The sequence below is a fragment of the Carcharodon carcharias genome, chromosome 10 (genome assembly GCF_017639515.1).
Source record: "Carcharodon carcharias isolate sCarCar2 chromosome 10, sCarCar2.pri, whole genome shotgun sequence".
Classification (NCBI taxonomy): domain Eukaryota; kingdom Metazoa; phylum Chordata; class Chondrichthyes; order Lamniformes; family Lamnidae; genus Carcharodon; species Carcharodon carcharias.
This window is the reverse complement of record NC_054476.1, coordinates 66,945,617-66,959,550: the sequence shown is the minus strand read 5'-3', so window position 1 is coordinate 66,959,550 and position 13,934 is coordinate 66,945,617. Positions and strand designations below refer to the sequence as shown.

Genomic DNA, 13,934 nt, shown 5'->3' with positions numbered 1-13,934 from the left:
AGCAGCGTTCTCCACAGCTCACCTGTTGTTTACAAGCCTCAGGAGCACCTGAGGCAACTGATGCCTTGCCCCGGAGGTGACGGCTGAGGCGGGGTGGTGTCCAGGGGCAAGTGCTGGCCAGCCTCGGAGGTGGGTGACCGTTCTCAGTGGGGGCTGGGTGGGGGGTGGTGGGGGTCAAGTGCTACCCTGGCGCTGCATCCTGTGCACGGGCATTTGAGGTGGGGGGCATAGTAAGCGAGGGAAGTGGCCACAGATTAGGGACACCTGTATAAACTGACCATGCCTCTGCAACTGAGAGAGATCAGGCGCAGCCACAGTGATATGATTGCGGTCGGGTTCTGAGCCTGCCTGCCCAGGCAAGCAATGCGGAGGCACCAAAGGGCCACAAAGCGCTCCATATCTTTCCTCCCCAGCCCCCCCGGCACAGACTTCGAGTTCGACCCCACTTTATTGGACCGCATAGCAGTTGGACTGCAACATTGTCAATCTCCTCGCCAACGCTGGCCATGTAATAGTCACTGCTGGAGGCGCTCACAGGCCCTTGCAATCTCAACATCCCGGTTTGGGCCTGTGTCCCCCATGTCGCAAGTTGACAGGGCAACCATGCAGTGCACTCACCTCTGGCCATGTGAGGGGTGACCAGCCATCTACGGGAAGCATTAAATGGTGGTCACACAGGGCCAGGAAAGGTGCTAAGTACAGCCAAGATAACCTTGTCTCCCTCTCTCTCTCTTTCATGCTGCAGGAGGACCACATCAGGATCATTGATTCGGGTAACCTAGCTGTAGGCCTGATGGTCTACAGAGACCGTAGAAGACTGAAGAGAGAGCGACTGAGGTTCCTGGCTACGCAAAGGCAGGAGGAGCAGCAACCTCGTGAAGAAGGGGCAGCTGGGTCTCCCGCACACGCTGCCCAGGAGCGACAGTGAGCCGTGGTTGGTCGGCACCCAGCGACACCCAGGGTCTATGGGTACCGCCTGCCGTTCCTGCAGATGACTGAGAACCAATGTCGCTGATGGCTGTGCATGTCTAGGGACATAGTAGTTCACATCTGCCACTTACTGCAGGACTTGGCGCCAGGGGAACATGGAGGGCATCCACTGCCAGCGGCTGTGAAAATGACCATGGCGCTCAATTTCTATGCCAGTGGCTCCTTTCAGGGCTCCACAGGTGACCTCTTTGAGATTTCACAATCCGCACCCACAAATGCACCCATGAGGTCACAGATGCCATCTTCTCCATGGCACAAAACTTTGTGCCTTTCGCCCAGGACTGGGACAGCCAGTATGCAAGGGCCATTGGATTCGCTCTGACCTCAGGATTCCCACAGGTGCAGGGTGCGATTGACTGCACTCATGTGGCGCTCACATCTCCGTCACAACATTCAGTGGATTTCATCAACAGCAAGGGCTTCTGCTCAATGAATGTGCAGCTGGTATGCATCCGCCAGAAACGCATCCTGCAGGTGTGCACAACACCGATACCCTGAGTCACTCACAGATCCCTGCAGTCTTTTAGGGTCCACAGAGGCTGCAGGGTTGGCTCCTTGCGGACAAGGGTCACTCGCAGAGGCTGTGGCTGATGACACCTATGGGGCGGCCTCAGACAGCAGCAGAGTGATGCAGAGTGAGGCTCAGGCAGCAGCTCGCAACTTGGTGGAGCAAGTCATCAGGATGCTGAAGATGCGGTTCCGGTGCCTGGACCGGTCTGGTGGAGCCCTGCAATACAGTCCACAGAGTGCATGCATCATCATTGTCTGCTGCACCCTTTACAACCTGGTGCTGCAACGAGGTGAGGAGCTGGCTGAGGAGGAGATGGAGGAGCTGCATGTCTCCTCCGATGAGAACACTGCCAACGGGGATGAGGGTGAGGGGGGTCCTCGGTGATGATGACGATGGGGATGAGGCTCTCACACTGACTAGATGAGGCAGGTGTGCTCGGGAGGCCCTTATAGCTGCCAGGTTTGTGGAGGATGATGACGACATGCGGTGAGGTGTCCCCATAGATCCTCACATCGCAGTTGTGAACGTTTGATTTGAGTCTGGCTTATGGCAGTGTCAATACCCTCTGTGAGAACGCTTCTGTCATGGAGATGCAGTGGAGGCCCTAATAGTGGATCGATTGCAGGAGGATGACAACATGCAGTGACGACACTCCATAGACCTTCACATAGCCTCTGAGAATGTCTGAGTCCTGTCAGGCTGAGGGCAGCTCACTTGCAATCCATGATTAGGGCCTTCACAGAGATGCAGCCATGAAACTTTAGGCGCATCTGACGATGTGTCCACCTTCAGCACCTCAGCCCTTCAGGAGCTGGTGCACAGCATCTCTGGTTGCAGATGCTGGTGTGATCGGGACCAGCCCCACCTTAAAGGTGCTGAGAGCACACAGAGAGAATCGGAGAACTCTGTGGCGCCTGCCCATTACACTTTGGCAGCAAAGATCAGCACTGCCGAGGTGTAGGCATTGGTGATGTTTCCAGGGAGTGTGAGGCTGGACCATCCTCGTGGTCTGAAGGCTGCACAGAGCACAGGGTTGTGCAGAAAGGTTTCACTTCCGAGTGACAAGAGCTTTGCTCATCAGAACAAGGAGCCACAGGCAGGGAGACATTCTTAGGAGTTTATTGACAATAGTGAACAGTATGTACAAGTGATCAACACTGGTACCCAGGCTGTGCAACTACGTCTACCTTACTTTCATAACCCTGCCACTATGTCTTTGTGCTCCCCAGGCATCCACAGTAGAGGTGGAAGCAGCCTGCTGATTGTGATGACTTTGGTGGACGTTCTCTGGAGGGTCGAGGCTTGCAGGGCCCCGGCCTGCTTTCGGGGTCCTGCTGTGTAGCAGTGGCATCATCCTCGGCCTGTGAAGCTGGAGTTACGGAGGTCACAGGAAGATGGGATTCGGATGGGCCAGTCACTCCCAGATTCACCTGGGTGGATGGCCCCGGAGTGTGCACCTGCTGATCCTCCTCCTTGTCGGTACTTGAGGGCCCCTGACTGACTCCGCAAGCAGAAGAGTTACCTGGAGTGAGATCGAGCTGCCCAAAGCCCCACTCGTGTACACACTGTTGGAGGCCAACGATGGCATCAGTGCTGGAGTTAAGCCCGCGCAGCAGTGCAGGAATGATGTCCTGGACCAAGGTCTCCATGGCAGCCGCCATCCTGCCAGTGTTGACCTCAGTGCATTGCAATGCTGACAGTTTGAAGATGGACGGACTCCTCCAACATGCCTTGCAACCTGACGAGTGCCGTGTACATCCCTTCCTGATGTTCTCGAGCTTGCCTTTGCAATTCCAGCAACTGTGACATGACCGAGTCCAGAGGCTCGTTTTCTGACTTGGACTCAGCAGATTTCTGGCCTCCAGTAGTCCTCCGAAGGGGTCCTGGGAAGTCCCTGCCTCCACCTGCTATGGATCAGAAGGTGCAATGTGCTCACCAGATTGTGATCCCGAGGCTACTCTGGAGCTAGGTCCCACCAAGGTGTGTGTCTCTGCTGGTGGAAGGTGTGGGTGAGCGCTGTGACGGGGCTTCAGGGAGGGTGCCTTCAGATTCCTCTTCAGAGGTTTCTTCAGAGCTTGATCAGAGGCCCTGGGTCATGGACTCTGTCGGCTGTTTGACAGATGTGCCTGTGAAAGCAAGGGGAGATAATTAGTGCATGGCAGTGGCCTGTGAAAGAGGACATATCATTCACGGCATGTTTTTCGATGGATGTTGCATTGCTGATCCTCACTTGATAGAGCAGCATTGACCTCATCGTCAGCACAGGACTGGCCCCAATCACCGCCGGCCAGCTGGATGGCTCTGTTTTTGAATTCTGTCACAACTTTGATCTCCAGCATCCCTCCACCTGTCTGTGACCTTTACCTCCTGTTGTGAACCAGTTTGTCCTGCACGGACAGAGATGGCGAAAGTGTATCAGGATGCCTGCCGGGCCAAATGATAAGTATGCCTTGCCTGTGTGGGTGGTGAGTGGTCCCATGGATGGGATGAGGACAATGATGGTATGTGTGAAAGAGTAAATGGTGATATCCTTTGCCCTGGCAGTGAGTGAGGGCCCTGTGGATGTGTGATGGGTTTGTGAGTGTGTGAGTTGGAAGTGATGAGAAAAGTGACTTACCCTGGTGGAACGGAGGAGATCATTCATCCTTTTGCAGCACTGGGTGGCTGTCCTCCTCTACAGGGCATTAGTGCTGACCACTGCTGTCACCGCCTCCCAAGCGACTTTGCTGCCCATCCTGTGGCCAGAGTGGGGGTACAGCACATCCCGACAGGCCTCCACTCCACCCAGCAGTCACTCAAGGGACCTGTTGTTGGAGCGGGAGGGCTTAAGTCTGTTTCCCTTTGCTCACCATTTCTCCCAGGCAGCGGTACTGAGCTGGTGGCGAAGAGTGCTTTGCCGGCAACTGTCTTTTAAAGATGGCGGCCGACGTGATGCAACAGCAAGGTGATGGCAGGTAGGCAAATGAGAGCCTGCCCACCATGGAAACGGCGTGTTTCGCGGGAGTGAATAAATAATGAGGCAGACTTGGGACGATACGGCACGAAAACCCATTATTTTTGTTGGGGGGTCAGACTCCTTTTTACCCACCTGCTACTGCACTTAGTGCAATTCTGGGAAAATCCTGCCCTATCTGTCATAAAATTAACACTAATGCGAGATTGTCTAATGGCTGTGACATAATAGGGTGATGAAAATCTCACCACTAATTCAAAAGACAATCAATATTCAGAGAGCTTTTTGTTGACAGAAATTTTAGCCATATTAACATTTCAACCTTAAATATTAAATTACTAATTAAATCACGTCCTGGCTGCCATGTTCAACAACAAAAATAGCAGTTTATAAGGATCCAGAATCAGATCTAATACACAACTTGGATAATGGCATCTGAGTGCCGGCAGTGCTGGCCCTGCATAGTCAGTGTACAGTTACAGACTGTTCACCATAGAATCATAGAATGTTTAAAACACTGAAGGATGCCATTCAGTCCAGTGTGTCTGTGTTGGCTCTTTGCAAGAACAATTCAGCTAGTACCACTCTGTAGCCCTTTCCCCGTAGCCCTGCAATTTACTTTTCCCTTCAGGTGCTATCTAATTCCTTTCTAAAAATCCTGATTGTATCTGTCTCGGGTAGTGCATTCCAGATTCCAGCTTCCAGCCACTCACTGTGATAAAATTTAATTCCTCACATTGTCGATGGTTATTTTACCATTCGCATTATTTAGTGTCCTCTGGTTCTCAACCTTTCCACCAATGGGAACAGTGTCTCTCTATCTACTATGTCTAGATCACTCATGATCTTGAACATCTCTATCAAATCTCTTCTCAACCTTCTCTTCCCTAAGGAAAACAACAACAGCTTCTCCGATCTATGCATGTAACTGAAGCCCCTCATCCCTGGAACCATTCTTGTAAATCTTTTCTGCACTTTCTCTAAAGCCTTCACATCTTTCATAAAGTGTGGTGCCCAGAATTGGACATAATACTCTGGTTGAAAATGAATCAGAATTTTACAAATATTCATCATAACTTCTAAGATAAAAGCAAAAAACTGTGGATGCTGGAAATCCAAAACAAAAATAAAAATACCTGGAAAAACTCAGCAGGTCTGGCAGCATCTGTGGAGGGGAGCACAGTTAACGTTTCGAGTCCGTATAACTCTTCAACAGAACTAAGTAAAAGTAGAAAAGAGGTGAAATATAAGCTGGTTTAAGGTGGCGGGGGGGGGGGGTGCAAGTAGAGCTGGATAGAGGGCTAGTGATAGGTGGAGACAGCCAAAAGATGTTATAGACAAAAGGACAAAGAGGTATTGAAGGTGGTGATATTATCTAAGGAATGTGCTAATTAAGGGTAGAAAGCAGGACAAGCAAGGTACAGATAGCCCTAGTGGGGATGAGGTGGGGTGAAGGGAAGGGATCGAAATAGGCTAAAAGGTAGAGATAAAACAATGGATGGAAATACATTTAAAAATAATGGAAATAGGTGGGAAAAGAAAAATCTATAGAAATTTTTGGAAAAAAAGGGGGATCGGAAAGGGGGTGGTGATGTAGGAATGAGTTCATGATCTAAAATTTTAAAACAACCACTCCCTGGATGCAACCCACCTGGTCTTGGCAGCTTATCAATTTTAAGTATACTCAGCCTTCAAAATGTCTCCACTTTATCAATTTTTAGCCCATCCAGTATCTCCCTTATCTCCTCTTTCACTACAAGAGGAATCTTGTGGAGATGATAGGGTTGTCAGCTGCTGGCTGGACAGCCAGTGAGGCCTTGCACTGCCTCTTTTCTGCCGCATCTTGTGCCACTCCGGCACTTAATAGACCAGCGGCTGGCCTTCCCTCAGGATCAAGAACCCTGGGAGTGGCAGGCCCGTCCACTTCCGGCCAATCAGAGGCCGGCAGCTCTACTGTACTCAGCAGCACCATTGGGGAGGTGGTGGCAGCTTCTGGTGCTACACCCACCTGAGATCTTACATGGAGGAGGGACTCAGGAACAGGTGAGTGATGGCAGGAAAGGGGTCACGGGGTATCTCAGCCATCCCCCTCTCCACATGTAGATACCATTTTTAGTCTCTAATTTTCTCCCACCTCTCCTTTTACAACTTATATGTTTATTGAAAACTTTTGGATTCCCTTTTATATTAACTGCCAGTCTCTTCTCATACTCTTTCTTTGGCTCTCCTATCTTTGGCACTCTTATCTATTTCAGCTTTTACTTCCCCTCTGAACTTTCTATATTCAACCTGGTTCCCACTTTTATTATTAACCTGACATCTGTCTTACATCCACCCTTTTTCTGCTTCATTTAACTGTCATCCAGGTAGCACTGGCAGTGGCTGCTCTACTCTTCCCCCTCGTGGCAAAGTACCTCGACTATACCCAAACAATTTCTTCTTTAAAGTCAGCCCATTGCCTGCCAACTTTTGATTCCAATTTACCTGGGAAAAATCCATTCTCATCCCACTGAAATTGGCACTCTGCCAATTTAGTATTTTTATTTCAGTTCCTCCTTGTCCTTTCCCAAGACTAATTTAAGCCTTGTGATACTATGATCATTATTCTCTGCTGACAGTTGATCCACTTGACCCGTCTCATTCCATAGAACCAGATCCAGCAATGACTCCATCCTCATTGGGCCAGAAGCATACTGATAAAGTAAATTCTCCTGAAGCCACGTCAGAAACTATTTCCCCTCATGGTCCTTTACAGTACTATTATACAGTCTACTTTAGGATAATTGAAGGTGCTCATTATCACTACTCTATAATTTTTTGCACTTCTTTACAATTTCCCTGCTAATTTGCTCCTCTAAATCAAGTTTATTGCAGGCTAAACTCCAGTATTGAATATCAGGATGAGAGTGTCTCAGTTTCTATTAGGGTAAGTTAAATGGGAAGAAAGCACTGTTGCTGACTTTTACTCCATAATAATAGCTTCAAGAACCATTAAGAGTGACAGGGGCTGGATCAATCTGAACATTACCAGTGGGTACCGCACCATTTGACTGACACCACTCTCTCCCAGTCACGGAGAGGAGAGGTACAAATAGAAATACTTAAACAATGCCTTGCTGTTCTAGGTCACTCCACCTGCCCACCTTAATTGCTCAGTGTTAAAACTTACGGGCTATCTGCAGTTGTGAAGAAGAGGTTAGGTTATCTGCAGAAAAGCTGTATTCGCCAACATCACATGGTCGCACATCTTTGATTTTCAAGGTGTGGGTCAGCCCATCCTCGGACACAATGATGTCATGCTTGTCATCTCGCTTCACCTCAACACCTCGGAACTTCCAGCAGACGGATGGCACCTTTTTAGAGAGACGGCACTCAAAGGTCCCTGTTTGTCTCTCCACCACCTTTATAGGCTTCAGTTCCACCCCAAACTTCAGTGGCTCATCTGTGAGAAAAATAATTTTATAACAATATTTAATCAAACATTTGCAATGGAACAACATCAGGATCTTGAACAATTTCAAAACAAAGAATTCATTGTACATCCCCGGAATAATGTCTCTGTGTTAGTTATAATCTCTGTCTTTCTTACCATTCTATCATTTTAGAATCATAGGAAGTTTACGGCACAGAAAGAGGCGACTTGGCCCATTGCGCCTGCACCGACCAAAAAGACATTGGTCTTACAACATTTTGTCTGTAGCCCTGTAGGTTACAATACTTCAGATGCACATCCAGGCACCCTGTAAATAAGGTGAAGTTTTCTGCCTCTACTACCCTTTCAGACAGCGAGTTCCAGACCCTTACCACCGTCTGGGTGAAAAGCTTTTCCTCATCTCACCTCATGTTTTCTTTTCCATTTACTACAACCAGTAACCGCTTGGCATTGTGGTTATTCCTGTTGTGACAGCAACAATTAGTGTTTATATAGCTCCTTTAACATAGTAAAATGTCCCAAGGCACTTTTAAGTAGTGTAATCAGACAAAAAAACTGACACCCACAAATATTGTTGTGGGGTGTGTTGGCAATAGCTTTTTCCCTCCAACGTTTCAATATCTCACCTACATATGTGCTATAACTGAGAAGCAGGAATCGGGGGAATTCAATTTACAAAGTTCTCTGATATATACTACCCAAAGCAGGTAGAAAATTAAGTACTGAGACAGGAGAAGATGTTTTCCTGGATCTGCACCTTGGAATGGCTGCCTGGCACACTATCAAAAAATTGGGTGGGTTCAGCACACACCTATAAAGGAACTTGTTCAGTTTTCTGATATCTATTGTACACAGGCAATTCAATGCATCAACATGCAGGTCCCCCAAACATTTTCCCTAAGGAGTTAAAAGGCTGGATTCTACTCTTGGGAAGATACCAGCCCTTCCAAAGCCACTCCAAGCCCAATCGATTTCTCTGATGTGCAGCCAGCTCTCAGCAGAATCCCTGCTGTCAAGAAGGAACCTGTCCATACCCAGTTGTAAAATTCCAGCAGTGCTAAGGTCGGTCCACCACTAAAACAAACATCAGAACAAAAGTACTTTTGTGCTTTACAGCTAATTAAGTAAAGTTTTTGAAGCATAGTCACTGTTATAATATAGCAAACATAGCACACAGATTGTGCTCAGCAAGATCTCACTAACATCAGTATGATGGTGACCAGATAATCTATTTTAGAGGCTTTGGTTGAGAAATAAATAAATATTGGTTTGGAATCCAGACATAACTCCCTTGCTCTTTTTCAAAATAGTGCAATGGGATCCTATATGTCCAACCAAGGGCTGCTGGAGTTTTAGTTTAACGTCACACCCCAACCCACAACCAGCTGATTCAGAGGCACAAATGCCACCACTGGGCCAGATCTGACACTTGCAGCATCAGAAGACATAGAGATTGAGATCTACGAAACAAAGTAAGAGGAGACCAGATTGCAGGGGGAAAGGAGACTTCAATTGTGGGACCTCAGTGCCATTACTACCACATTGTGGAGTCTACTGCACTTTACACATGGAAGGTCTTGGGAAGCGTCAGTAACTTAGTTGAACAGAAGGAGAATCTGTCAGGGATCCAAACTTCCGTATTGCCATCACAACCAGCTGCATGTGGTGACTGGGGAAGGTGTGGACACTGGCAATGCTCATGGTGGCGCAGGATAGATATACAATTGCTCACAGCATTTACCTAATCAGCCATTGCACAATTTTACAGTCATCTCATGCAAAATTAACCCCTTCTTATGTCTGTACTCAGTACCTCTCACTTTCAGCCCCACGGTAAACTTTTTATCTCCAACTACCAGGGTGTATTGGCCAGTATCTTTCTGGGTTAAATTCTTCACAGAAAGCATAAACTTAGTTCCCATTTGCTTAATTTCAAACTTCCCCAGTGAGAACTGTGTTCTTATTGGCTCGCCATCCTGCAACAAAAACAGAAACAGATACAAAATTGCTAACTGTTCCAGATAACACAGCTCTCTTCAGTGAAAAACTGAAATAAATTGCCCACAGTTAATGTTGTGGAACCCATGAAACAGAAAATAGTACTTTAAGATAAACATAACCATGGATTTTAACATGGGGAAGTGTGAGGTCATACATTTAGGGAGATCAAACAGTTACAGGGATTACAAAATAAATGGGAATATACTAAAAGGGTAGATGAAGTGAGAGATCTTGGCGTACATGTACACAGGTCGCTGAAGGCAACAGTTCAAGTAGACAAGGTTATAAAGAAGGCATATGGAATGCTCTCCTTCACTGGCAGAGATATAGAATATAAAAGTAAGGATATAATGTTGGAATTGTATAAAACACTGGTGAGGCCACAACTGGAGAATTGTGTGCAGTTCTGGTCACCACATTACAGGAAGGACGTAATAGCTCTGGAGAGAGTACAGAGGAGGTTTACAAGAATGTTGCCAGTGTTAGAAAAGTGTGGCTACGAGGAGAGATTGGATAGGTTGGGGTTATTTACCTTAGAACAAAGGTGGCTGAAAGGTGACTTGATTGATGTGTACAAAAATATGAGGGAAATAGATAGAGTGGACAGGATAAAATTGTTTCCCTCGGTGGAGAATTCTAGAACCAAGGAACATAGATTCAAGATAAGTGGCAGAAGGTGTAGGGGGGGACATGAGGAAGAACTTTTTTACTCAGAGGATAGTGGGTGTCTGGAATTCGCTGCCTAAGTTGGTGGTAGAGGCAGAAACTTTAAACTCTTTTAAAAAGTACCTGGATCTGCACCTAAAGTGCTGTAAACTGTAGGGCTATGGGCTGGGTGCAGGAAGGTGGGATTAGAAAGGGCACCTGGGTGTCCTCAGGCTGGCATGGACAAGATGGGCCGAACGGCCTCCTTCTGTGCTGTAACTTTTCTATGAGTCTATGGTTCTATAAGGTAACAGCAGGCCACCTGACTGTGGAGGACACCTGACTCATTGCAATCCTGTCCTTAGCTGATACCTGTACAACGTAGTTTCAGTCAAGAGTTACTGAAAAGTGATAAGGAGCAGGAACTACAGCTCATTGTCCTTCCTTACCCCAACTGCTGTCCCTGTTGAGATCAATGAACTAAACAAAGTCCAAGGATGGAACCTCACCTTCAGTCTTGCATGGCTTCAAACTACATCAGATGTGCCTTTACCCAAATTGACCCACTCCAGTATCTTTCTGCAGTCTGCCTTCAAGCGGTTATATTGGATTGACTGCAATCTTCTTTCCTGCTCTGTCAGGTAACCCCTATGTGCTGCTCAGCACATTTTTCTCACAGCCTGTCTAAGTTAAGTAACTCCACTGCACAGCCACTGCAGATGGTGGGGGATGAACTTGGGTTCCCACTCAATTTCTGTTACTTTGGAGAAAGAGACATAAAACCCCAGGAAACCGTGTAAATGCAGTTTATGTTATTCTTCTGGGGTTCCCATGGCTCTTCTCCAAAATTTATCGTGGATGAACAGGAGAACCTTGCCAGAAATTTACCCCCCTCAATTCTACACATTCTATTCTGAGCTGTGCTATTAAGCTGCAGGAGATGAGATAGCCCTTTACAATCAAGTATGTGTTGGCCTTTTGCTATTTCCAGGCACCTTTGTACAGTGAAAATGTCTACCATTGGTGAGCTGGCATTGCAGAAAGGAGAACCAATGCCACCCTCGTAAGGTTTAAAATGATTAGCTGTATTTTGCCAAAATGAAGCAGAGTATGGTGTTAGCTAAACATTTAGAAATCAAAGAACAAGGTATCACACACACTGACTTTGTTGTATCAGAACAGTTTCAAACTAAATTATTGCAGCGCAAATAATGTTTTCAGCAGTTATGTTAGTGCAATGCATTCTTCAATCTTCACCAAATTAGTGTTAGCAAGTTGTTTGACCAAAGGGACATCATAGCCAAACTATTCCTATTGCTTTCAATGGAATGAAGATTGGGCAATTTTTGCAGTGGGAGGATGATCTGCTCCACTAGATAACTGCCCAATTGATGAAGGTAATAATTAACTCCACTCTATTATATCCAACTACATCTCCATCCACCCCAGTATTAACACAGTATCCCATCCAGCTCTGCACACTTTCACAGAGAAATTGACCAATATTGTACATGCTATACTACACCAAATTAGGCACAGATTGCAGAAGGAGCATTGGGAAAATGGTGCTGAAACCCATTACCACCTTCTCAACTAAAATAAAGGCAAAATACTGCAGGTGCTGGAAATCTGAAATGAAAACAAAAAATGCTAGAAAAACTCAGCAGGTCTGACAGCATCTGTGGAGAGAGAGAGACAGAGATAATGTTTCGAGTCCGTATGGCTCTTCTTCAGATCAGAAGTTTCCTATTCTCTCCCTATTCCCAACCTTCAGTTCAGGCCTGTACTCACTTGCCCCTTTCACGACTTCAGTTTACACTGACACTCTGCCACCCGCAGTTAATGCTAGAAATCTGTTAAATTACTGCACCCCAGTGCTTATCCCCTTCTTCCCAAAACACCATTTCTAGTTTCTTGCTTAATCCCTCTGCCAATACTTTCCACTATTCTTTGTTACTTCCTTTCTTTTCAACCTTCCATTTGTCACATTCTATTGCTCTCCATTCCCCCTCCTTCATCCATATTCTTCCATTACCATATACTTTTTACTTTTCTCTTCTCTTAATTTCTATCCATTTCTCCCTTTTCACTGTCATGCATTCTTCCTTTAATGCCACCCATTTCCCACTCTCCTTTGCATGTTCCTACCTGAGTACTGGAGCTATTGGGGATGTTGTGGGCCATTGCATCCTAACACAGAAGTTGGTATATGCAATATGCAACACCCAGATCTATTCAGTTAACAATGGGATTGTGTATGAGCATTGTTAAAGAGTAAGGACAGTGTCCTCAAAAGGGTGACAGTCTGTGTGAAATATTGACAGTCAATATATATGTTAATTCCAGTCTGTGGTGAATTAGGTGGTGGGAAACATTGGCCTCCATGGAGGAGAATGTCAACTCCTGATCACCATCTCATAGCCCTTGCATAAAAGGACAGACTCAAGAGGAACTATAATCCTCCTCATGGTGAAATAGTCCATTGGCATTTACTGTCTGAGATCCAATATAAAAAGGATTACTCAGTGATAGATTGAAGGGTGACACCAGGAAGCACACCATCAAGAGATGAGCTGACAAAACTAAAAAAAAGGAGTGAATATATTGTTAAACATAAAATGAGAACACAGCAAATGCATAATCTATAAGGATTCAACTACACTGTTGTGGTCAGTCCTGACTTTAAGTTTAGAAAGCCTGTTATTTGAACATTTCCTACTGCAGTCTTGGCCTTTTTCTTGCACACTATCAACAGGACCCTACAAAACACAAAGTTCAATCATCTATAAACCCTTTATAGCTCATTTCCTTGACTTCAAAGAAGAAAATAAAGATAAATAGTGTGATACAATGATATTAGAACTGAGTACCAGTGACTTTATACCACATGTTTAGCTGTGCTTGCAATGTGCTGTAGATAATGTTGAAGAGATATGTCATTATTGGAACTAGCCACTTCTAACAGCAGTTTGCAGCAAATGCCCCTGCTTTGTTGTAAATTAGACTATGTACAATTGTTACAAGTTTCAGGCCTTGGCTTAGATATTCATGAGTACAGTGATGTCGGTAACTCCCGTAACTAGTTTAAGCATCATGCATTTAGGAATATGGCCTTATTGCCCAAAACCACACAAATAATAGCATAACCTCAGTGGTGGCAATAAAACCTCCTTGTGATCCAAATTGCAGAAAATTGTCAAGAAATCCCAAAGCATAGACATGTCAGGTAGTTTATTCTAGTTGGCAGCAATGCGAAAAGATTCAGTCCAGTAATCCTGCCTCACCTTGAACCATTGCATCTTCATATTAGGATCTTTCAGCTCCAAAACTGTATCAAAAGTAACTGTTGAGTCAATTTTTCCTTCCAGGTCCTCCAATGGCTTTAAAACTTTTACTGCCTG

General features: G+C 46.0%; 1 protein-coding gene across 1 annotated transcript in view; it reads right to left on the bottom strand.

The window, feature by feature from the left end:
* Positions 1-13,934, bottom strand: part of LOC121282840 (immunoglobulin superfamily member 22-like) — a 94,468-nt gene that overhangs the window by 59,284 nt on the left and 21,250 nt on the right. Inside the window, exons 7-9 of the mRNA XM_041196652.1 lie at positions 13,818-13,931; positions 9,701-9,863; positions 7,624-7,896 (exon numbers count right to left, since the gene is read on the bottom strand). Coding sequence (XP_041052586.1) covers positions 7,624-7,896; positions 9,701-9,863; positions 13,818-13,931 — 550 coding nt within the window. The remainder of the gene's footprint in view (positions 1-7,623; positions 7,897-9,700; positions 9,864-13,817; positions 13,932-13,934) is intronic.